At 54.5% G+C, this 25915-nt stretch overlaps 1 protein-coding gene across 7 annotated transcripts in view; it reads right to left on the bottom strand.

The window, feature by feature from the left end:
• RPH3A (rabphilin 3A) overlaps positions 1-25915 on the bottom strand; it is a 247979-nt gene that overhangs the window by 61078 nt on the left and 160986 nt on the right. For 4 of the 7 annotated variants that reach the window (XM_089323167.1, XM_089323169.1, XM_089323170.1 and 1 more), the window contains one exon: positions 893-983. In XM_089323167.1, the coding sequence (XP_089179293.1) occupies positions 893-963 (71 nt within the window). In that variant the 5' untranslated portion in view covers positions 964-983. Of the gene's footprint in view, positions 1-892; positions 984-3980; positions 4217-25915 lie in introns of all 7 variants that reach the window. The other 3 variants (XM_051826562.3, XM_051826564.3, XM_051826561.3) reach the window with 1 other exon arrangement.

Below are 25915 nucleotides of genomic sequence, written 5' to 3'. Positions count from 1 at the left end.
AGTGTTGTTTAAATGACCAAGTCCCGGGACATTCTGCTCTCTGGTCATAGATGATCTTTGTCAGAAATCGTTCCACAGTCAGGAGCAAATCTCGTCCCCTGCCGTTTATCCCTTCCAATAAAGTGAGCACGTTCTCACTCAGTCACTCTGAAGGGGGCTGCGGGGTTCTGTCTGGCACAGAAGCCACATAGGGCAGAGTTCAGGAGACTGAGAGGTCGCTGGTTCCATGGAAACCAAAAGGGATGAGTGGGAACTTAAATGTCCCACGTAGGTTAGGTGCTGGAGACACAACAGGGAATGGTGGGGCCTGTGGAAAACCGCAGAGCTCGCGCCAGTGCAAGGAGATCAGCAGCTGGTCAAACTCCTGCTGCCCTGCTGGCATGGTAAAACCGGGCTCCCACGGTGAAAGTTTTTGAGAAATGCCGTAAATCTGGCCTTTCGGGTGAACTCTCCTAAGTTTTACATAATTAGGCCTCACGTCATAAACCCATTTCTGCAGCTCGCGTCCTGCCTGTGTGTAACCTCTGGTGTTGTCTGGCTTCCTTGTCTGATTGATGCTGCCAACGGAGGCCCAACGAGAGGGAGTGGTCTGCCTGTGGCCAGAGCAAATCCGCTGGAGCCCAGAGCCAGAGCCCGGGCGTGGCTCTCACCCCGGGGCCTTCGTGCTCCCCAACACCCCCTGTTGTCTGGGGCATGGAGAACCGGATCTTCTTATACCAAACTGGCAAAGCAGCGAGGCCAGGCCGAGCCTGCGTGGCACAGCTTGCAGCGGCTCCTTCTCTCCCACCGCAGGGCAGGAAACTCCAATGCTCTCCTCGCTGCCCCTCCCCTCATTCTTTCAAGTGTGGAACCGTCAGGCCCCCACTGACTCAACACAGGCACCGGGACTTACTTGGTTGGAAGGGGCCGGTCACTGGGGCACATCCAACGGCTGGAGCTGTTGCTGACCACGGTGTCGGTCATGGCGGCTGAGTCCTGTGTCCCTGCAAAACAGCAACCCAGACAGGGTGTCACCTCGGCATGTGGTCTCCTGTCACTTCTCAGGTCCCTACTGCAGGCCCTGTGCACGGGGGACACAGGGAAGAAAGCAAACCCCATGCAGCGTGTCCCTGTCCCAGGTGAGGAACCCTGGGCTCTGCTGGAAGTCATGGCTGTCCAGTGGCAGGAAGTGGACGAGAGCCGAGAGCACCTCCCTCACACCCAGGGTCTTCCTCCTCATGGCTGCCACAAGGCCACGTGTCCAGGAGGGCCCAAGTCAGAGTTCCCTCCTCAAATCCAGGATTTTCTGAAGCCTGTCATGCAACCCCTCCACCTGCATCCTCCTGGCTTGGTCGTTTGGGTAGATTTAGAGTCTGCCTGACCTCAACAGCCCGTCCCGCGCCTGCACTGTCACAGCCTCCGTGGTCTCCTCGCACCTGTCCTGGTCCCATGTCAGTCTCTGCTCCCCGCAGAGGCCAGAAAGAGCCGGAAAGCATCCCCCAGCTTGGAAAAGTAGTCCCAGCAGGATTAGGGAGGGACCACGTGGCCCACCCATCTCACGCTGAGGGATCTACCAGCAGAAACGAAAACTCGCGTCCCAGAGACGCGAGAGCAGATGTGCATAGCCGCCTTCCTCACAGCAGCCACAGAGCGGAGACAACCACCGCTCACCAACCGAGGAACGTGTAGACCGGGTGTGGTGTGCGGTGGTGCCCAGCCCTGAGGCAGGCGCAGACGACGGACCTGGAGACCTCGTAAGGGGAAGACGCCAGACGTGAAAGGCCACGCAGTGCAGGGGTGCACTCACGTGCGCAGAGCTATTACGTCATAAGGGATGGGGCACTGACGTAAGTGCGCAGAGCTATTATGTCATAAGGGATGGGGCGCTGACGTGCGCAGAGCTGTTACGTCATAAGGGATGGGGCGCTGACGTGCGCAGAGCTGTTACGTCATAAGGGATGGGGCGCTGACGTGCGCAGAGCTGTTACGTTGTAAGGGATGGGGCGCTGACGTGCGCAGAGCTGTTACGTCATAAGGGATGGGGCGCTGACGTGCGCAGAGCTGTTACGTTGTAAGGGATGGGGCGCTGACGTGCGCAGAGCTGTTACGTCATAAGGGATGGGGCGCTGACGTGCGCAGAGCTGTTACGTCGTAAGGGATGGGGCACTGATGTGCGCACAGCGGGTTCCATCTGTAAGAGATGAAGAGTAAACCCATGGTTGTCCAGGGGCCGAGGGAGGTAGGGAGGTGCAAGAGCCTCCAGGGAATAATGAAAATGTCCTAAAATCGATGGTGGCGGTGGACGTCCAGGCTTACAGATCTACTACAGGTCACCAGATGGCTCACTTTAAGCGGGTGATTCATACGCTATGGGAATTATATCTCAATAAGGCTGAGCGAATGGCACCAGCACCCTGGAAAACTGTGTGGCAGCATCCATTAAAGCCAAACATTTGTCTACTCAATGGCCCAAGAATTCTCCTTACGTCTACACCCAACAACAACCGCTTGTGTACCCAGACACGTTCGGGCTGTTCATAGCAGCTGTCCTCCTAGAGTAAAACCTGCGATAATTGAAATATGAAATGATTTAAAGAATGTGTAATGCATTCTGGATGTGTGTATATATTCTGCGCACCCCTCTTCCCTGCCCCCAGGCCTTCCTCTGTCTCCTCTACATCCCAAGGGCATTTCCCTTGCTCTTCCTCAGCCCGGCACCTTCCTGCACACGACTGCTCGGCTCACTCTCCCCACCTCCGGGCCCGTTCTCGAAGGATCCAGCCCCTTGCTGACGCACCTCAGGAGGCAGTGGAAGGTGGCCCAAGTGCGGGGGCCCCTGCCACTGTGTAGCAGACCCCCATGGAGTCCCCAGCTCCTGGCTTCAGCTTGTCCCGGCCCTAGCTGTTGCAGCCATTTGGGGAGTGAACTAGTGGATGGAAGTTGGTTTTTTTTTTTTTTTTTTTTGGTCTATCATGCTTTCAAATAAATAAATAAAAAGATTTAGACAGAGTTAGACAGTGAGAGAGAGAGAGACAGACAGAGAGAAAGGTCTTCTTTCTGTTGGTTCACCCCTCAAATGCCACCACGGCTGGAGTTATGCTGATCTGAAGCCAGGAGCCAGGTGCCTCCTCCTGGTCTCCCATGCGGGTGCAGGGCCCAAGCACTTGGACCATCCTCCACTGCCCTCCCGGGCCACAGCAGAGAGCTGGCCTGGAAGAGGAGCAACCAGGACTAGAGCCTGGCACCCATATGGGATGCCGGTGCTGCAGGCGGAGGATTAACCAAGTGAGCCACAGCGCCGGCCCCTATAAATACATAAATCTTTAAAAAAATCATCTGTCAGAGGCCTCCCTGACCACTCAACTGATTTTTCAATTGTTCATTTTTTAAACAAATTTTATTGTATATATTCAGGTATATAACATGAAGTCATAAAATAGATAGGAAGAGACTTCTAAAAGTTTGTGAAAAATGGAATTCAAAATTTTGGTGCAAAAAGTTCTTGAAATCCATGTGTAGCTTTCATGATATGAATTTTTCCACATGCATCAGTTTCAAAATTTAAAGAAATCTTTATTCATCTCAGAGAGAGATCGACCTTCTATCTATCTGCTGGTTCACTCCCCAAATGCCTGCAGCAGCCAGGGCAGCAGCCAGGGGTTGGGACTCCATCCAGGGCTCCTGCGTGGATGGCAGGGACCCAAGAATTTGAGCCGTCACCTGCCAGCTGTGGGGAGCAACTGGGAGCAACTCGGACTAGACTAAGTTACTGGAATTAAGACTTATTCTATGCATCAGCTCTCCCACAATATGGCGCTGGGAGAGGAGGAAACAGCTTCTACACAGCTGCCTCCAGTTCAACCAATAAACAGCAGGACCTGCTCCTGATTGGAGGAGAGCAGCGTACTCGGCGTGTGGGTAGCAGAGTTGGGATTGGTGGAAGAGGACTATAAAGGAGGAGAGAGACAACATGCACCAGGAACATCTATCTGAAAGAATACCTGTGCAGCCCCCGAGAGAGCCGGCCGGCGGTGTGCCGCTCCCCCGCGGAAGTGGGGAAAGTGGCAGGGGGAACCGCCCTTCCACGGAGGTGGAAGGGATAGTAGCCAACCCGGGAAGAACCAGCAGCAAACCCGGGGAGGGCCGAGCAGACAAAAGAACAGCGCAGGGTCCTGTGTTGTTCCTCCACGAAGACGGGGAGCGACAGCCAGCACCCAGAGTGTACATTCACAGGAAGCTGGAATGGAGAGCAGAGAGTGGGGACCAGAGCCAGGCACTCCAGTGTGGGATGCAGGCTTCCAAATGGCCTCAGAACTGCTGCACCAAACACCTGTCCCAGATCTCAGAAAACCTTTGGCACCAAAATGAAGCTCATCTTTTCATTCCATTTCCCACCGACTTCATGAAGCGTGCTGCCGCACCTGTGGACCTGTGTGTGTGCGGTAAAACAGATATCGTAGAGGAACGAATGAACACATCCCTCATCCCTCATCGGGCGTAGTTCTCTCCCTGGGCAAGAGCAGCTATAAACTCGTAGCGAAATCCCACAATGGAATGCACTGTTTCTAACTGGGGTCCCATCTACTGGCTCCTTTGTATCCTTCCAACCACTCAAGGTAAAGCAGCAGCTTCTCCATGATGTCCCCTCTGTTTCCCTCCACTCTGACTCTACTTAATACCACTCAAATATATACTATTTTTTTTTTTGACATGCAGAGTTAGACAGTGAGAGAGAGAGAGCAGAGAGAAAGGTCTTCCTTCCGTTGGTTCACCCCCCAAATGGCTGCTATGGCCGGTGCGCTGCGGCGCCGATCCGAAGGCAGCAGCCAGGTGCTTCCTCCTGGTCTCCCATGCGGGTGAGGGCCCAAGGACCTGGGCACTCCCGGGCCACAGCAGAGAGCTGGCCTGGAAGAGGAGCAACCGGGACTAGAACCCGGTGCCCCAACCGGGACTAGAACCAGGGTACTGGCACCGCAGGCGGAGGATTAGCCTAGTGAGCCGTGGCGCCGGCCAATATATACTATTTTTAAAAACTTTTTTATATTGTGTTGTTTCCTTAGCGTCTGAATTCCCCCACCAGAACTGCAACACCTGGCAGAACTTCTGTTTTCTTTGCTCCTTCATCGCCACCATCTAGCTTAGTACCTGGCATACAGCAGGCACTTAATAAATACCTGCTGAACGCGTGAGCGGGTCTGCACTGACACTCGGCCTGTCCAGCTGAACTGGGCCAGGTTTGTGTTCTCTCCAAGCCTCCCCCTGGAAGGCTGCCCCGAGGAGTGTGGGGCCAGAGCCCGAGGAGGTGGCATCGATTATTTAAGAAGCACGAGAAAGCAGACGGGCACGGCCAGTGTGCTGATTCCCTGCGGGTCTTGTTACAGCACAGTCCTGCTTCCTGTGAAGCGGCAGGAACCCAGAGCAAACTCCCTTTCCTACCCCTGCAGCCCCTGGAGTGATGCAACGTGAGCGTGCAGGAGGCTCGAGGGGGCTGGGGCTGCACGCGAGGGACAGGAGACCCCTTACCCCAAAGACACATCACCCGCTACTGAGCAGCTCACGTGAGCTCCCAGATGCACAAGCCCATTTCAGTGCTTCTGCTTCAAAAACAGACAGCAGCGCTGGCTCCTGCAGCCAAGGAAATTCGCTGAAGAGAGCCCTAATGTCTCGTCACCGCCTGTGTGAGAGCTGAGCAGCTCTCCTGGGGCCCCCGAGGGCCCCCTCCCGGGCTCTCTCCAGCCCCTGCCGCGCACAGACAGCCTCCGGCCCCCAGGGCTTAGGCTGCCTCTGCTGCCTGGAATCCTGCACTCAAGGCAGCTGGGAAAACGCCACCCCTGGCAGACCCCGGGAGGCAGGAGGGTCTGGGGCAAGGGACACAGACCCCTCACAGCTCCCAGGAACTCTGATCTCTGAACTCTGCTGCCCTTCGGCCGCCCGCCATCTCCGGCAGCATTCGGTGGTGCACACCCGGACCCCGACCCCAAAAGCCTCAGCTTGGGCCCTAAGTGTTCTTGGTGCATTTAACATCCCAGGAGTGGACTCCTTGTCCAGTACTCATCCCAGTCTACCAGGCCTGGGCCAGGAGATGGAACTGTCTGAGCAGTCGATTGTGTAAAGAACCGGAGAAACTGGCCTAGGGGAAGGGGCTTGGGTGTCTCGGGCAGACCTGGGCTGGGGCTGGAAGGGGCCTAATGGACCCTGCTGATGCCCCGGGCAGACCCCCTTGCAGCAGGCCGGCTTCTCCAGCCTCTGGGAGCCTCAGCAACCACAGGCTCGTGGGAGCACCATCTCCCGGGGAAGCACCCTCAGCCAGTAGGTGCTACTTTGTTCCCAGATAACCAGGAGGTCACAGCCACCCTAGGGAGCAGCCCAAAGCCAGTGGCTGCAAGGGGCTCAGCGCCAAGGGGCCATCCGACTGCACAACTCCCTGTGGATTGGGCTGAAGCTGGCGTCAACCTCTCCAACGCCCTGCTTCCCTCTGTCCCTCCTCGCAGGTTCCTCCTCGGGGCATCCCCTGAGCTCATCATCAGTACAAGAGTCTCCGTCTCTGCTTCTGCTTCTGGGAGACCTGAGCTCGCATGGCTAGCAGGAAGCTTAGGGCCGCAGGGCTGTGTTCCACACACTCACTACCCGCCCAGGGACAGTCGCTGGCCTTTTCTAATCAGACAGCACATAACCCTAGCAAGTTCTCTGACCCAAGATCTCCCGTGGAAGGTGAGTTGATAGACATGGAGAAAGTCTGCTGATTTCAGACCCACCCCTTCCCCTTGCCCACGGCAGAAAAGCCCCCAGTGAACAGGAGGCCAAGTGCTAGGGAGGACCAGCGCAGGGGGGAGGAGGGAGGGCAAGACACCCACTGGCACCAGAGGCAGAAAGCATGGATGTGCCTGCGAGATAAACAGCGCGGCTCCCAGCCTGAGCCGTTGCAGAGGTTCGGTGTCGCTGAGTCTGAGCACCGACCTCCATCTCGGGGGCAGGCATTGGCCTGGTGGCTAAGACCCCAGTTCAGATGCCCAGGTGCCGCATCAGAGGCCCTGGGTTCAATTCCCAGCTCCTGCTCCTGACTCCAGCTTCCTGCTAATGCAGACCCGGGGAGGCAGTGGTGGGAGCTCAGGTCACTGGTCTCCTGTCACCACACAGGAGACCTGGATGGAGTTCCTGGCTCCTGGCTGTTGTGGGCATCTGGGGAGTGAACCAGTGGACAGGAGCTCTGTCCATCTGCCACTCTGTGTCTACTTCTCAATGCAAAAAAAGAGATAATTCCCTTTTCCTGTTTCTCTGACAGTTTATCCAACAATGACTCACACTCGTGAGCAGCTGCTTTGTGCCAAATTCCATCATTTGCTTCAGTCCTGCCAATCCTACTCTGCAGTACGTGGTATTAGCATTTTTAAAAAATGTAAGCTCAGAGTGGTTCATCCACCTACTCAAAATCACACAGCCACCAGGCAGAGGAGCTGGGATTTGAATCTTGACTCCCAGGCCCCGTGTGTCCTCACGACTCTGTAGCACACGCCTTGGTTTTCATCCCTCCCTGGGGGAGTGGTGACCTGGTCCTCTGGCCCCTGGCTGCACTCCCACCTCTTGGCTCAGAAACAAACACAGAACTGCCCAGCCAGCCAGCCCCTCACTGGGTGACTGAGACAGCGCTGGCTTCGGCCTGAACAGGGCCAAGGCCGTGGCCGACATCCAGGCCTGCAGCTGCCACTAGAGGAGGCATTGACTTACTCCTCTACCTGCTCTGCGAGAGCCAGGAGTGTCGGACTCAGTCTGCAGTTTTTCAGCCCTTGCATCTCTAATACAGGGCCAGCCTCCAGGGCCTGTGCCCAAGGCAGCCGCGTCGAGCCCTGGGCGTGGAAGGTCCCCCAGTTTAGAAGGACCCCACACTGGGCTCAATGCTTTGCTGTCTTTGTCTTGGAAGTTTTGATCATTTTTGAACAAGGGGCCCTACTTGAGCCCATGCTCAGTAACCCCCCTCAGCAGTTGCACAGCTTGGCAGGCCGTGCTTGGACAGACGCCGGTGGGCATTTGGTGCAGTAGCCAGACTACCACTGAGAGCCCCTGAGTCCCGTATCACAGTGCCCAGCTCTGTTTCTGGTTCCATCTTCCTGCTAATGCACACTCTGGGGGGCTGGGTGATGGCTCAAGTAGTTGGGTCCCTGCTGCCCATATGGGAGGCTTGGACTGTGTTCCAGGCTCCTGGCTCAAGCCTGGAGCAGCCCTGCCTGTTGAAGGTATTTGGGGAATGAACCAATGGGTAGATGGTCTCTCTCTGTCTCTCTCTCTCTCTGTCTCTCTCTCTCTCTTCCTCCCTCCCTCCCTCTCTCTGCCTTTCAAATAAAATGAAAGTAAATAAAAAGGAAAATATTTTTAAAAGGAAAAATAAATAAGCCCACACGGAAATGTCAGAGCCAGGCCCACCCCCACAGCCCGGCTCTGACCCTTGCACCACCCTCCACCTGCACCTGCCACAAAGGTCCCGTTCCAATCCCGGGAAAACCACACTCCGAGCTCTCCCCGCTCCTCCGCATTTGGTTCTGCTTCTCCCTGACGACTCTGAGCATCCATCACTAAGGAATGGCGGCTCCACCTGCCAGCATCTCCCAGCTCTTCTGCAGGGCATGGAGAAAGGGAGCCAACAGCTCGAGGTCCACGTAGTGTCCGAGCCGCAACAGGTGTGTGACCGTGACCCGCAGGTGGGCTGGCAGGGGACCTTCATGGCACAGCAGGTGCTGCAGGGAACCGGCCTCAGCTGCAGCTGTCTGCATAGAGTTCAACGCCACAGTCAGCCTCCTCCCACCCACAGACGCTTTGCGGCAGCACCTGCCGCCACCAGCCTGGACGGTGCCCCGCTAGCTCCCTCTCTCCGTCCCTGTCCTTGCCCCTCCCTCTTTGCCTGTGTCCTGCACATCGCTGCTCGATTAGGCGTCTGGGAAAATCCGCTTGGATGACCCCCTGTGGGAAGCACAGCGTACACAGAGGGCTTGGGTGGGGAGGGAAAGTGTGTCTGGACAGGATCCAGGCTGAGAAAATATTCTGCTTGGCCCACGAGGTATTTTTTAAAGGAAAATTAAGTCAATATCTCCAAAGCACAGGATTTAATTAAACACGAAGATTGCCAGCTTCTCTTGGAAAATTAGAAGAATCAAAAAATGTTTCTAGATCACCTCCTATTGCGGTGGGCCAGGCACCGGATCAGGCACGTGGGGTACAGCATTAAAAGAAACACGACGGGGCTGGCGCTGTGGCCCAGCGGGTAAGGCTGCTACCTGCGGTGCTGGCATCCCATATGGGCGCCGGTTCAAGTCCCTGCTGCTCTACTTCCGATCCAGCTCTCTGCTGTGCCCTGGGAAAGCAGTAGCAGATGGCCCAGGTCCTTGGGCCCCTGCACCCACGTGGGAGACCTAGAGGAGGCTCCTGGCTCCTGGCTTCAGATCAGTGCAGCTCTGGCTGTTGCAGTCATCTGGGGAGTGAACTAGTGGATGGAAGACCTCTGTGTGTGTGTGTGTGTGTGCGTGTGTGTGTGTGTGTGTGTGTGTAACTCTGTGTTTCAAACAAATAAATAAATTTTTTAAAAAAAGAAACCTGCACAAACTGCCATCCTCACAGGACTTGACTTCTAGTGGGAAGGCAGATAACTCAGAATCACTGCTGAACGCTTCAGAGAAAAATCAAACAGAAAGGGGATTAGGAATTAAGAGCAGGATGTTAAATAGGTGGTCAGAGCTTGCCTTCCTAAGAGATATCATCAAGCAAAGAACTGATGGCATAGTGGACGGAGTCACGTGAGTATCTGGGGTAGAGCACTTCAAGCAAAGGGGAGAGTAAGTGCAAAGGCCCCGGGGTAGCCTGTGGTTGGTCCACTAGAGACGTGGCAAGGATGGCAGCCTGGCTGGAGAGGAGGGGGCAAGGGGGTGCTGGGATCAGCCAGGTGGGGAGCAGGCAACGTGTCAACTGCCGAGGTGGCCCTAGGCTGGAGCCACGCAAGGGCAGAGGAGTGATGAGTGGGATGCGTTGGATTCGGTCTCAAATGTGTGTTCAGCTCTGTTTGCCAGGGACTTAGGGCTCCTGTACACTCTTGCCTGGACAAGGACACTTGGCACAGCAAAGAGGAAGATCGATGGTGGTCTCCTGCTCTCCTCCCTTTGTAGGGGGAGCTGGTGCTCCGTGGTGCCCTCCCCTCAGCGCCCTAGCATCCCTCACAGGCCCAGGCACATCCAGACAGTGCAGGCTGCTGTGGGCTCCTCCTTGCTCCTCAAGCCAGCTGGCGTGGCCAGTGTGTGGCTCCTTCCACGCTGAGCTGGCCGGTGCCCACGACAGGGACAGAGATCCGCCAGCCTGCGAGCGGATGGTCAGCTGCATGTGCTTCTCCCGTGGCCATCCAGCAACAACAGATGGCTCCCGCCCCGAGCCTTCGCGTAATCCCCCAGCACAGTGCCCATGTGACAGGCTGCAAGGCAGGCACGGAGCCCCGCCCCACAGCCCTGCCACCAGCGAGCAGCATGGTCTTGGGCAGGGGCTTAATGCCTGTGGGGTTGTTTCTTTGTCAATAGAACAAGGGTGGTTGCCCAGCACTGCCTGCCTCATAATCGCTACTCCAGATGTGTCTGCCACTGGGCTAAAGGCTTTCCATGGGTGACCTCACTGATTCTCCCGACCGCTCATTATGGAAGGCACTACCGTGTCCATTTTGCAGATGGGGAGATTGGGGCTTAAAGGGGAAGTGACTTGCTCACCCAGTCGGTGGTTGGCAGAGCTGGGAGATTTGTACCCACAACATCTGATGCCAGATGTTGCATGCTTAATCACTCTCCCACGTGGTCTCTAACACTGTGGTGAGGAGTAAGGTTTGGAGATGCAGGCGAGAATCGACACGGCACCGGGAACATGGTATGTGCTCAGGAAACATTCGTCATTGTCACTACTGTCATCATCATCACTATTGTCACCCATTGTTGCTCTCTCTCTCCACCTGCAGAAGTGACCATAACATGAGGGTGTGATTTTAAGTGCACTAGGTGCCCCTATAGCTTGCCACAGTGCTCCAAATGACCTCCATCAGCATTGTTCCCTAATGGTGCATCTGGTCCCATGATCTCTCACCTCGCTTAGGAAACAAGATGTCAAGAGCTCACGGCACATGGGGTAGACTGGTTGCAACAAATCCTGTCCCATTCCTGCTTTCCTGTGTCCATGCACCTGCCAGCTCCTTCTATCCAGAGACGAAGTCTATTGCTCCACCCCTTGAATGTGAGTTAGTCATGAGGCTTTCTGTGTAACACTTGGGCTGTTTTGATTGGCTCAGGGATAGTCATGTGACTGGACTATCTGGACCAATGAAAGTCTGCCCCAAGACTTTTGCTGGAACCAAGTAGCAAGAAGCATTCTCTTTGCATTGGGGCTGCTAAGCTGGTAGAGTAGAAGCCTGTAATGGCTATCAATCTTCTCCCACATGGAAAAGACCAGAGGATGAACGCAGAGCTTGAAGACGCAGAGACACCGATTCCCAGTGACACTGTTGGAATGCTGGATCCAGCCATTCCTGAATGTACCCTATGACCTTTTTGACTATCGGGTTGCTAGTTGTTTTTCTCAAGTCAAATCCAAATTGGATTTCTGCTGTTACAACCCTGTGTGTGTTCAGGGTGAGACCCATCTACATCAGAGCATACAAGGATCCCAAAGGCAAGCAGAACCGGCTGATGCCTGGAGGAAAAAACACACATCTTCCGCTTGGAACTCTGCCTCCCCCACCTCCAAGGCACCACCATCCAAGCTCCTCGGGGGTGGGAAACATCCCGAAAACATCCCCACCAAGGCCTGCAGACACCTCACACTGACAATTAAAATTCAGCGACAATAAACAACACTAATTAAAAGCAAAACTAAGTGCTTAATAAGACAAATGAGGTGGCAGTATTAAAAGTCAGAATGAGAGAGCTGGCATTAATTAAAAACAGAGGCTAATTTTTTCCCTCCTCTGAAAAGACTCTGGTGTGTGTGTGCGCGCGCATGTGTGTGTGCATTTCTAGAAATAGTTTGGATTCTATTTGCAGGAGCAGACAGCTCATGGCTCTGCCTGGGGCAGTGGGGTTGTCTCTTCAGAAAAGGGACCTTGACGGGGAAGCTGGGGGGTACGAGACATAGGTGATGGATGGAGGGGGAGGGAACTGAAGAAATGACGGCTCAGAGGCTGCGACAGACATGCAGGGAGTGGACCGCTCCTAGGGATGGGAGGTAGGGTGATTGGAAAACAGGGAGGAGGGGAGACAGGGAAGAAGAGAGAGGGTGGGGCCCAGTGATGGTCCCCACACCTGTAGACCAACAACAGCATACCAAGCCGCCAGCCCTCTCTCAGCAGATCTGAAGTCTCTGACCCCATTGCCCTTGGCAGCCTGGTCACATTAACGGGATGGATTCGGGGTCCAAGCCCACTCCATCATCGATAAGCGGGGAATCTTGGGCAAGTCCCTCTCTCGAGCTCAGTTTCCACGTCCGTATAGAGGGAACAAGAGAAGGACCCATCTCCACCCGGAACTGGAGGGTTCGAGGAGATCATGAACCTGAAGTCCTTGGGCGAGGACCTGGCACCAACCCCCACCCCCACGTCAAGTGAAAGGAAGACGATGTCCCAAAGGCACCGGGGAGAGTCCATCCAGGCTGGGCACCCGAATGCGAAGTCTCAGGCCTCTCGAACCCAGAGTAAGCCCGTGGAGGTTGATCTTGGAAATCACAGCGTAACAGTAACAGAGCAAGGAGGACACACCAGGTGCCGTGGTTGTCTTTAGTATCCACGGCAAAACCTTGCGGCCTTGGCCGCGTGGAAGCACCACCCGTGTTTCGCAGGCCATACCTCCTCTGGCCCCTGCACAAAGAATCTCTCAACACCCAGCGTTTCAGACTGAGTGACTGAAACCCAGAGGGGTGAAGGCATTTGCCCAGGGACACACAGCCGCCGAGTCTCAACAGGGCACGCACCCAAATTGAGTCCAAGCACGGGGCTCAGAGCTGGTTTTCCCCAGGGAGAAGTTGGTAGAAGCCCAGGCTTTTCCTATGGGGCTCCCGAGACCCCAGAGTCCACAAATCAAAATCCTGCACACACTGCCCACACTGCGACTCCTCAGGCCCCACGCGTGGCCCGAGCTCTGTCATTAACTGAGTTTCTCTCTCTCTCCCCGAGCCAGCTCACTGAGGAAGGAAGAAAAGGAGAACCAGGGCTTGAGTCCTGCTCTCGTGCTCGCGAACAGACACGCAGGGCCCCACACGGCAAATGGGATTAGCCGGGTCTGCGTATTAAAACATTCAGCTGAACGACCCCTGGCTGCCGCGCAGGCCCAGCCGGCAAGGAAATTTATTCTGATTAAAGTCAGCTGGACTGTGCGAGCACCAGCACCCAGGCCATAGGGGGCCACACACAGCACCCCGGCTGCTCCGTCAGAGCAGAGAGGGGCACTTGTCCCACCCCTAAAACCGGAAGCAGCCGGGACAGTGTCGCAGCATGGCAGGGAAAGCCACTGGCAGCTCTGCTTCTGAGCCAGCTCCCTGCTGATGGCCTGGGAAACGCAATGGAAGATGGCCAAGTGCTTGGGCCCCTGCTACCCTTATAGGAGATGAAGCTCCCGGCTTCGGACTGACTTAGCCCTGCCCTTTGCAGCCATCTGGGGAGCGAGCGACGATGGACGATATCCCGCTCTGTCTCTTCCTCTCTCTCTGTGACTCTACCTCTCACATACATAAGTAAGTCTTTAAATAAGCAAGAAATAAAAATAGAAGCAGCCATGATCCTCTCATTTGAAGGGCATTTTCACAGAGCATAGACGTGAGCCATAACACCCCCATTTTATAGATGAGAAAACCGAGGCCCTCGTTCACCAAGGTCACACTGGCAACAGGTGGGATACCCAAGGACTTAACCCTGGGTGACTGATCAGCCTCCTATTTCCTGTTCGGGCAAACACAACATTGGGTTCAACACAGGCATCTGCAGATTGTATAGGACAAAAGTGGGCAACAGTGGCAGCATCGCTGGGTTGTTCTCTGCACACCTGCACCTGCACCTCACCCTGGGAGGGTGGTCCACGTGGATGCACCCCATGCCCCCGGCCCTGGTTTCTGGTCAGGTTTGTCCAACAGGAGCCATGGCAGAAGACCAGCGGGGAAGATTGGGAGAGGAGGCCTCCGTGTGTTGGCCGTGGCCTCTGCTGAGGGTCAGAGCTGTGGTCAGGAGGACGGCTCCAGGCTCTGCTTTCCCTCCTGCACCCATTCGCCCTCACCTCCCCCCCCCCACATCCCCAGGCCTGGAGAGGGAGGTGACCTTCCCAGGGCCCAGAGCTGGAGATGACGGGGCTGCACGTGGAGCCCAGGTCACCGCCCTCCTCTGAGACTCTCAAGGGTGAGGTCATTCACCCCAGATCACCAGGCAGAACAGGGGACCCACCAGGTCACACACCCAGGCCTGTCTTCCTTTGACACCAGTGCACCTAGCTCTTACTCTGCACAGCCACTCACAACGTGGCCACCTAGCCAGACCTGGCACCAGTCAGTGAGCAGCCACCATAAGGGAGAATTGGGCTTCAGATAAGGATCAGCTTTCCAACCACCAGAGCCATCAAAACGGGGCCATGCTACTTTGATAGGTAATGAGTTCCACATCACTGCGGGTAATCAAGCACAAGCAGCAAAACCACAGGTCTGGGCTGCTGTGCCCTCCTGAAGCGGCCCCTCCTGCATTTGGAGAGCTGCATGGTCACTGACTTCTGTCCTGTGCGTGGGACGCCTCCCCCTCACTCCCTGACGTAGCCTGCGCCTCTTATCAAGCAGGGGGAACGAGCATCTGGGAAGAAGACAGAGAGCGAAGGGCCCTGCCCAGGACGCCCACTGCTCTGGAAGACGTCCTCGTCATGAAGAAGAGACAAGGAGGCCTGGGGAAGGGGCCTGCTCTCCTCATCCTGTCACACAGAACACGTACAGCCCTCGCCCTCCACGCCCATTTGCATCCCACACCTCCCAAGTCACTCCACGCCTGCCACACCTGCACCCCAACTACTGCCAGCCCCACCGCACACACACACACGCACACGCACCACCCCCACTCACACCCGCCCGCCGTGCACAGTGCAGGACGGCACCTCCCCCCCCCCCCCCCCCCGGACAGTGACAAGGAGCGCACAGACCCACCCGGACCAAGCTGATCAGTTCTCAGAGCCTCAGCGCCCGTGTCTGTGAAATGGGCGCCGTAGCAACCCCCGCTTCATGAGGTTGTTTGCGGTTGCACGGAGCACGTAGAGAACACCTAGTCTCAAGCCAGCACCACCTCGCCAGCTGTCACCCTGGGGCTCTTCCAAGGATCTGAACCCCAGAAGAACATTGTTCCCAGGGCCGCCCCCAAGGGAAGGACACACCCTGCCTCACACAGGCCGGCTGCAGCCTCTTCCCCCGGGTGTGGATTCTAAGGAATCCAAGGCAGCTTCAGAATGAGGAAAAGCTTCCCCCAGGGCCCATGAGAAATAGATCCTGAAGGCCTGCCTCTGCCCTACCCTGCCCAGGTCCTCCTGGCGCTGGTGTAGGTGGATGGGGGGGGGGGCAACAGAAAGCAAAACCTTGGCTGGCGCTGGCTGGAGAACGGGACTGAACCACAATGCTCCTCTCCCTCTCCCCTTGCCCCCATGCAAGCAGCCATAAAAACATCAGGTGCACGGATGGTGAATGCTGCAATCTGCCAAGCGCTGGGTCTTCACGCTCAGCTGGACAGGTGGGCGCTCTGGCCTTCATCAGAGAGGTAGAGGACAGAGGCCATGGTGCAAGCCGCTAGGGCTCAGACCCCAGCGTTGCCTCCTCCCAGCTGTGTGACGGTGGGACAGGTACCCACCCTCTCTGTGTCTTGCTTTATCCTATATGAGGCAGGGATGTTAACACTAGTGATGAGAGCAGCTACTTCATGGGGGTGTGGAAGGATTAAAAAGGTCGACATCTTTGAAGGGCTTAGAACAGGGCCAGGTTCATGGTGCAAGAAGAGGAGTGAGTTATTCTTGCCATTGTCTCTGGGATATAGAAGCTGCTAACGGCGGCTGTGATGGTTTTTATTACCTGCTGTGTGCCAGAACTACACCCAGTGATGTGTGTGCATTGGCGTATGCAAGGCTTACAAAGAGACACCTTTGAGTCCTTCTTAAAGAGAGAAAAGTTGGGGCCAGTGTTGCAGTGCAGTGGGTTCAGCCACTGCCTGTCCTACCAGCATCCCAAATGGGTGCTGTTCTGAGTCCTGACTGCTCCACTTCCAATCCAGCTTCCTGCTGATGTGCCTGGGAAAGCAGTAGAAGCTGCCACCCACGTGGGAGACCCGGTAGAGTTCTAGGCTCCTGGCTTCAGCCTGGCCCAGCCCTGGCTGTTGCTCCCTGTAACTTTTTCTTTTCTTCTTAAAAAAGATTTATTTATTTTAAAGGCGGAATTATAGAGTGGGAGAGACAGAGAGACATCTTCCACTGGTTCACTTCCCACGTGGCCACAACAGCTGGAGCTGGGCCAGATGGAAGCCAGGAGCCAGGAGTTTTTCCAGGTCTCCCTCATGGGTGCAGGGGCCTAAGGACTTGGGCCATCCTCTGCTGCTTTCCCAGAAGCATTAGCAGGGAGCTGGATCAGAATGGAGTGGCTGGAACTCAAACTGGTGCATATATGGGATGCCGGCATTGCAAGCAGTGACTTAACCCACTATACCACAATGCCAGCCCTATAACTCTGACTTTCAAATAGATAAATAAACCTTTAAAAATGGCCGAGGTTTACAAACTGATTTTCCCCAGGATTCAATCATTGCCAAGAAGTAGTGGAGCTGGGAGTCAAACACAAACATGCCTGACCCTGAAGCATCCCTGTCCCCTTCTTGCTTCCGCATCTCCCTTCTCACTGAAGCCCTGGTGAACAGACACAGAGAGGGCATTCATCCACTTCAATCACGGTGCTAACAGCTTTGCATAGCCTAGCACACAGCACAGGGGCATCCACCTTCACTCCCTACTCAGTCACGAGCTGCATTTTGGAGCAGGAAACAGAGGCATGGAGAAGCTATGAGGTAGCCCAGCACCACCAGCTAATCAAACAGCAGAACCAGTGTTCAAACCCCATGTGCCAGGCACCATGTTCAGTCCTCTTCCTCCTCCACACGCAGGACACCTCCAAGCTACACCGACAAGTCACCATTCATCCCCTGATTGGAAGCCTGAGGGGGAGGGGAGAGTGCATCACACCAAAACTCCGTTGAAGCTGCTTCCCTTTCTCATCTTATCCGAGCGGCTCACTCCAGCAGGTGAGGCACTGGCATTGCACTGGGGCAGATGTGGACACTCACGCCCTCGACAGCCGACTTTCTAGCAATCATCCTAATGTTCAGGGTCTTACACGGGGCTGTCAAAAGTGTATGGAGCCGGCCGGTGCCGCAGCTCACTAGGCTAATCCTCCGCCTTGCGACGCCTGCACACCGGGTTCTAGTCCCGGTCGGGGCGCCGGATTCTGTCCCGGTTGCCCCTCTTCCAGGCCAGCTCTCTGCTGTGGCCAGGGAGTGCAGTGGAGGATGGCCCAAGTGCTTGGGCCCTGCACCCGCATGGGAGACCAGGAGAAGCACCTGGCTCCTGCCATCGGATCAGTGCGGTGCGCCAGCCGCAGCGGCCATTGGAGGGTAAACCAACGGTAAACGAAGACCTTTCTCTCTGTCTCTCTCTCTCACTGTCCACTCTGCCTGTCAAAAAATAAAAACTGTATGGAGCCATGAGCAAAAGTGTGAAACTGGGGTTCTATTTGTAGCAGGGTGGCAAGGCAGATTCATGTCCCCCAAAGAACGCATCTTCCACATTTTGTCACCTCTCCCATGCTAACTCTGAGATTAGCATTGGAGTTGCTTCAGCCAGTGGGCAAGCAAAGGCTTGAAAATGCTTGTCCCTGGGCACATGTCCCCTGGAGCATCACCACCATGTAGGAGTCCAATCTTCCCTGTTGAGGAAGACCAAGGTCCCCAAGCCAAGACCCCAGCTAAACCCGGTCACAGGAGGGAGACCGCCGTGTTCTACTCAGCCGTCAAGGCTCAGCCTGGTTTACTGAAGCTGCGTGAGAAGCCCCAGGCAAGCCCAGCAGACACAACTGATTCCACCCCAGTTATGGAGTTGTGAACAGGTAACTGTTGTATTAAACCCTTCATGTTTAGGGCGACTTGTGATTGTGATGATGCAGCAGGGTAACTGACATGGGCAGTGAGCCGTGCCTTCTGCTCGCCCACACGCATCAGCTCCTCACCCTTGTCCTCCCCAGGCTCACCCCCAGGAGCTGACCTCAGCTGGCTCCGTTTTGCTCCAGTTTCCATTTGGATTTGTCCGGGAGGGAGCCCTAGGGGATGCTGGTTGGAGCGGGCAGAGGAAGCTCCTCTCTGCAGCACCATGTTGGGCTGGCTGTGTCCTTCCACAGTGCAGTGGTCCTGGGTCTGCCCAGGAGGCCCTTCCCGCTCCCCCCTGACTCCGGCAATGCTGCTTCTCTTCTCCCTCTGTGTCCGGGGTGGTTGCAGCTCCCTAGGATTCTGGCCCCAGGCTGCTTCATTACCCATGGTTGGTTTTCCAGACTCCTGTTCATGCCTCCATCTCTTTTCTAAACTCTCTTTCTATGACACAGTTTGAACTGCCATCTGTTCCCTGCTGGGAGACTGACTTCCATGGGCATGGTCAATGGCACATATTTTCCATGAAGCAGAAGATGAGCAACAAACTAGACTTATTCCTGAGGAAAGCTGGACAAGTCAGCAGTGTGCCAGGGCCACAGTTCAGGACCACAGACAGCAACTCCTGGGTCTTTTTCTCCCTCTCCCACGTTTTAGTGAATTTATGAAGGAGTGTGTGTGTGTGTTGGGGGGGGGGGGGGATCAGTGGCTGATACACTGAACGTTGGAGCCCACCAGCCATGTATAACTTGATTCACACTTTCCTCCTGGAGGCCCCTGCAGGAGAGACCACCAGGATAATATGGGATGGTGCAGTAAGCCTCTTCCTGAGCCCTGAAAGGCTCCTGTTCCTCCATTTAACCCCGCAAATCCCAGCTCAACTCCCACCTGTCCCGTAATGTCTTCTCTGAATTTTTAATTTTTATTTATTATTATTATTTATTTGACAGATAGAGTTAGACAGTGAGAGAGAGACAGAGAGAAAGGTCTTCCTTCCGTTGGTTCACACACACACACACCCCAAATGGCCACTATGGCCAGTGCTGCACTGATCCAAAGCCAGGAGCCAGGTGCTTCCTCCTGGTCTCCCATGGGGTGCAGGGCCCAAGCACTTGGGCCATCCTCCACTGCACTCCCGGGCCACAGCAGAGAGCTGGACTGGAAGAGGAGCAACCAGGACTAGAACGGTGCCCATATGGGATGCTGGTGCCACAGGCGGAGGATTAACTAAGTGAGCCATGGCGCTGGCCCCACTTCTCTGAATTTTTAATGGACATGGAATTCAGAACAACTCATAGTTCACAGACACAGTCCTCAACTGAAAGTCTTGTGGGAGTGTGGGGAGAGGGCATCTGTTCCCTGTTCTCCTGCTACCAACACCCAACTACACTTCAAGGAACAATCGTTTCCCAATCTGAGCACGTGGTGTTCTGATGGGGCTGGCTAGGACTCTGCTCCGGGGGTGTCACATGACCCCAGCCTTAGAGAAGAGGTTCCCCACCTTCTTTTCCCTGCTGAGCTGATGCTGGGATGAGACACACTTGGACTCAGAGAGGACCTGGGATGTGGAATAAGTCTCCCGAGAGCAAAGGCAGCCTAGCACAAAGGCAGAACTCAGCCCCAAAGCCATTACTGAGCCTCTAGATCCCATCATGCCTCTACCACACTGTGGATTCCTCAACGACATTGGCCAGTCGATGCCCTGTGGTATCACTGAGAGCCGGGTCAGTTGAGTTTGCAACTCGCGAAGTCACAATCCATACAGCTATGCACCCCTACACACGGTCAGCACTCATTTGTGGATTTTGTATTTGCAAATGCTCCTGCTCATTAAAGACTGCTTGTCTTCCCAAGTCAACACACTCTCTCAGTCCTACAGACACATGGGGCATCAAAATACCCGAGTAGCCCAATGCGTATGTTCCAGCCAAAGCCAAACCAAAGCCACACTTCTGGTTTCAGCTCTCGTTTCGCAGTTGAGTCTCCTTTTCAGGTCTGTTTAGCGCCACGGTTCTCTCAACTGGTGATTCTGCTGGTTAGCAGTGGCCCCCAAACATAATAGTGGAGTGCTGCGTAGAGTCCCCAGTGCAAGGAGGCGGTGATGTGCCCTATGTTGGGGAGGCTTCCTTCAGGCAGGAGTGGCGGTGCTGGTGGCCATGAGTTCCATGTTCATGAACCAGCAGTCAGGCATCTCGCAACAGAAATCCACACAACACAAGGTTATGCATGGATCAGTTGATGAAGATGCTGGGACCAGGGGCTGGCAGGAAGCTAACCCTGAATTTCCTCTAGGAGCAGGGGTACAGGATTCACAAAGTCACTGTGTGTGGCAACTTTGCTGACCATAACTACCGCAAGTAATGAGAACTGACTCCATCTACCTATCCACCCATCTATCCATCATCTCTGTCTCTCAATCTAGCCATCTGTCTATCCACATAGATCCACATACATATATACAAGTATGTATTAAAGATATGTATTATACCTAAAACAGATAGCATATTAAATAAAATATAATACATATATATATATGTGGGGGATACTTCAAAAAATTCATGGGAAATGCATATTACTATGCATTCATTTCAAAATGTTTTGCACCAAAATAAATTTATCTTTTAATTCCATTTCCCCACAAACATTTTAAGGTTTCCTTCTACAAAATATTGAAATATGCATATATATATATAATATATGCAGTTCTAGAATCATAAAGTATTTCTGCCTTTCTCTCTGCCTCTCACAAAGGGGAATATGCAAGTGAAGCAGATGCCTGGTTGCTTGGTCTGCTTTCTGTTTTATTTTTCAGAGTGCGGTATAGGCAAGGGGCAGATAATGCGATAATTGGTGCAAAGAGGCAATTTGGGAGGAAAAGCATCAGAGGCACACAAAGCACTGTCATTAGGGCTTGTTTCTGGGCCAACTTCTCCCACAAGAAACCCGAGGTGCATTGCAAGCCCGTTCCTCCACCATCACCTCTGTGGGGGCAGAGGGAGGTAAAACAGATGAACAAAAACCCGCCACGAGCAAGCACACTGGCTTGGGATCCAGCAGGGAGAGCGAAGTTGCAGGAGTCATCTCACACGCCACCCTTCTGCAGTCTGATCAGACAGTGAAGCAGGCTGGGAGCAAACGGGTTTCTAAGTGCATTTTCCGTCTTTGGTATCCACAGAACATGCTCAGAGGCTAAAGGCTTGCAGCAAACGAAGGGTGAGCTGGGGGTGGGTGCAAGCAGGTCACCCCAAGCCACGCTGCCCGCTCCATGTCTACAACAAAAATGAGCCCCAGTAGGGCTGTGTCTGGGGGTAACGGGAAGTCCCCATCATTGACATGGAGGACAGGTGAGGGGCGAGCTTCCTCAGCCTTGGTTTCCAGCTCACTCTGAAGAAAGGGAGGAGCAGATGGAGAGCCCCTTCCCTGAGAGCCGGGGCTTCGTGGGGATGTGGCGCTGGTTTTGGTCTGGGTTTGCATGGCCTTGCTACCATCTGAACATCAAGCCTTGGTTCTTGCCGATTTGGGGATGTGGAAGGCGGGCACGGCAAACTAGCTCTCTAGGACACAGAATGGAAGCCAGCAGGAGGAGGCCGTGTGTTAAGGACAACAGTGCAGAGTTAAGGGGTGGGGGTGTGATGCTCCCCTAGTACATCGGGAAACATCCCCAGCACCTCTCTTTGACAATCACCTTTCCTGGGGCGGGTGTTCGCTGCAGTGTCAGGTGCCGTTAAGGACACCTGCGTCCCCTCCTGGAGTGCCTGGGTTTGAGTCCTGGCCCCAATTCCATCTTCCTCTTAATGCACACTTTGGGAGGCAGCAGATGCTGGCTCGAGTGGTTGGCTCTGTGACGCACATGTGGGAGACCCACATGAGTCCCAGGTTCCTGACTTCAGCCTGGTGCAGCCCCAGCTGTTGCAGGCAGCTGAGGAGTGACTCGATGGAGGGGAGTTCTCTCTGTCTTTCGAATACATTTTTAAATATTTAAATTAAAAACTGTGCCTTTCCTAGGAAGCCAGCCCGTGCTCAGCTTGGGGACCTGCTTGGCAGGAAGCAGCTAACTCACGTTTCCCTGGCTCTAGTTCTGGCTCTGTCCCTTGCTGGCCTGGGACCCCCAAAACCCTCCTTCAGCACTCTGTGTCTCAATTTCTTTGTCTAAAAAATGGAGACTATAATTATACCTTCTCCCCAGAACAGAAGGAAGAACGCAATGAGATGAGGCAGGCAGAGCCTCCGGCACGGGGCTGGCCCATAGCAAACGCGCTCTGAGTCACAATGAATCCAGTCTGAAGTCCTCACTGCCAACCACAGCCTGGAAGGTTTGAATATGTGCCCACCCCCTCTTGCATTTGAGACTTCACGGTCCTCATTCCAAGAGGTGGCTCAGGCAACCAGGAGGCAACGGTCAGAAACAACCACAGGACACCAGCACGCGCTAGGAAACCTCCTTAACTCCCCCACCAGCTCAGCACTCGGACGCCCTGCACAGCATCTGTTGTGAGCTTCCTGATTCTCTTGTGAGCCAAATAAGAAGGGATATTTAGGACCCACTTTACAGATGACAAACTGAGGACCCCTGAGGTGAACTGACTCGCCAAAGCCACACCAGTGGGGCCTGTCCAAAGGGCCACACGCTGGCTGCCCCCAAGAACCACCTGGGGAGTAGTTTTTAAATGCCCGTGCCAGGACCCGATCCAAAGCGATGCAAGAGGAAACTCTGGGGCGGGCACGAGCACTGAGCTGTTTTGAAATCCCCAGGGGCCTGCAGTCCCGCCCTCTCGGGTCCCAGCTCTGCGGGCCAGTCTCAACTTGAGTGCGCATCAGCCTCTCCCAGGGCAGCTCCTTCAGGCACTGCTCGGTGCCCAGCACCCCCTTCAGTATATCTGCAACCAAGCCCAAGAATCTGCATTTTTAGTAACTAACTTCCAGGTGATACTGGCTTTGCTGGCCTGGAAATCATGTTCTGGGAATCACCGCTTTATGCAATGCTGGAAGTGGAACCCAGGAGACCAGGTTCCCTGGGCCACTCGTCCCCTTCTGCCAGCAGCACTGTTCCATCCTGGATCAGAGACCATGTCTCGGGTATGCTGTTCGGGGCCAACCAGAAGCCAGGGCAAGCCTGGGGAGGCAGAGGGCTTTTCGGCTTTTCCTTCTCTTATTCCTCTCCTTTTAAAAATAATCCGCTACTTCCCAGACCGCCCCGAGCATCTGTTGCTGTTCTTTCCCCAGCAGCCCAGGCCCTCAGCCTGCAATGCAGGTCTTCTTAAACGCTGAACAGGTCGGCCGCTGCACCTGCTGCCGCGGCCAGGGCCGAGGTGATGCTGCGATTGACAACAGCTTCCTGCGATTAATCAGGTTAAGGAGATCAGGCTGCCGGGCTGCTTTTAGGAAAGTCCTTTGCTTTCTTTCCCATCACCCGAGTCCCCAAGGCTGCCACACCTCCCCTGCCCAGCCCTCAGCCCTTCCGAGCTTGAGGACACCTTTTCCCTTTGCTGCTATGGCTCTTACATGACCGGTTAGGTCAGTTAATGTAGCCTGGACAGGAGGGGTGTTTTTGAATAAGAACTGGAGCATTGGATTGACACTGCTGGTGTTCATTTATTCAACAAACGCTTACTGAGCACCAACTGAATGCCAGGCACTGTGGGTGACAATGCAGTGGAACAGCAGTAAACAAAACCAAGCGTCCTGTACTGCACTGGGCAGGTGTTTGGCCCAGTGGTTAAGCCACCAGCTAGGGCACCTGCATCCCATATTGGGTGGGTGGGAGGGTGGGTATGGAGGGAAGAATACTATATTCCTAAGGTTGTACTTATGAAATTTGTATTCCTTAAAAATTAATTAATTAATTTAAAAAGTTAACCAGCTCTGGCTCCTGACCCCAGCTTCCTGGAGGCATTGCTGATGGCTCAGAGTTGTTGGGTTCCTGCCACTCACATGTGAAACCTGTATTGAATTCTCAGTTCTGGGGTTGGCGCTGTGGCGTAGCAGGTAAAGCCACTGCCTGCAGAGCCAGCATCCCATACAGGTGCCGGTTCGAATCCTAGCTGCTCCACTTCCAATCCATCTCTCTGCTAAGGCCTGGGAAAGCAGTAGAAAATGGCCCGAGTCCTTGGGCCCCTGTACCCATGTGGGAAGACCCAGAGGAAGCTCCTGGCTCCGGTTCAGTACAGCTCTGGCCATTGCGACCAATTGGGGAATGAACAAGTGGCTGGAAGACCTCCCTCCCTCTCTCTCTCTCTCTCGCTCTCGCTCTCACTCTCTCTGCCTCTCCTTCTCTCTCTGTGTAACTCTGACTTTAAAATAAATAAGTAAATCTTTTATTTTTAAAAAAGAGGGGCCAGCACAGTGGCATAGCGGGTAAAGCCGTCGCCTGCAGTGCCAGCATCCCATACAGCTGCCAGTTCGAATCCGGCTGCTCCATTTCCAATCCAGCTCTCTGCTAAGGCCTGGGAAAGCAGTAGAAGATGGCCCAAGTCCTTGGGCCCCTGCATCCACATGGAAGACCTGGAGGAGGCTCCTGGCTTTGGATCAGCACAGCTCTGGCAGTTGTAGCCAGTTGGGGAGTGAACCAGCAGATGGAAGACTTCTCTCTGTCTCTGTCTCTGTCTGTCTCTATCTCTGTCTCTCTCCCTCTTCCTCTCTCCCTCTCCCTCTCCCTCTGCCTCTCCCTCTCCCTCTCCCTCTCCTACTCTCTCCGTGTAACTCTGACTTTCAAGTAAAATAAATAAATCTTAAAAAAAAACTCCATTCTGAGCTTCTGCCTCAGCATAGTCCCAGCCACTGTGGGCTGAACCAGTGGATGAGAGCTTGCTCACACTCTCAAATATTTTTAAACACCTAGTGTTCTCCGCCTATCTCAATCTCCGTCCCTCTCTGCCTCTCATTAAACTAAGTACCTGGTAAAGTTCTCCTGACCTGGTGGGGCACAGACAGTGGACATCACAGTTAACACAGACAGTGTGCACACAGAGCCCAGGGCTGGGGGAACAGAGGAGGAGGACAGTTCTGGGTATGGGTGAGGTGGTTGGTGCTTGCACATGGCGCCCACCAAGCACATCAACCAACCAAAGACCTGGGTCCCCCCGCCGAATATTCCTCAAAAGCGGAAAACTGTGTTCTAAGCAGCTTCCTCCCACGTCTCTCCTATTGTCCAGAATTCCCTCTTTTTTCTCCATGTGCTTCATTTAGAGCAAATTAGTAAATTCTCTGTAGATGTCCCACCCCACACACCTCCAAGTGGTGACTGTTCCTTCTCTGGTCATCTCAAAAGGTACTGACGGTCAATGACATGTACTCAAGCTATAAAGCAGGCCCTCATTTGGCTGGTTTAATGCTTTGCTTAATATCTAACAGTGGTGGGGCTGGCGCTGTGGTGCAGCGGGTTAACACCCTGGCCTGAAGCACCAGCATCCCATATGGGCGCTGGTTCTAGTCCCAGCTGTTCCTCTTCCAATCCAGCTCTCGGCCATGGCCTGGGAAAGCAGTGGAAGATGGCCCAAGTCCTTTGGCTCCTGCACCTTCGTGGGAGACCCAGAAGAAACTCCTGGCTCCTGGCTTCAGATTGGTGCAGCTCTGGCCATTGCGGCCAATTGGAGAGTGAACCAGTGGATGGAAGACCCCCCCCCCCCTCACTCTCACTCTCTCTGTCTCTCTGCCTCTCCTTCTGTCTGTGTAACTCTGACTTTCAAATAAATAAACAAATCTTTTAAAAAAATCTACCAGTGGTGACAACAGTGTTTGGCTTCT

The sequence above is a fragment of the Oryctolagus cuniculus genome, chromosome 21 (genome assembly GCF_051225735.1).
Source record: "Oryctolagus cuniculus isolate XC-2025 breed Fujian yellow rabbit chromosome 21, ASM5122573v1, whole genome shotgun sequence".
Classification (NCBI taxonomy): domain Eukaryota; kingdom Metazoa; phylum Chordata; class Mammalia; order Lagomorpha; family Leporidae; genus Oryctolagus; species Oryctolagus cuniculus.
The sequence above is the reverse complement of the archived record's forward strand: the minus strand, read 5'-3'. Positions and strand labels throughout refer to the sequence as shown.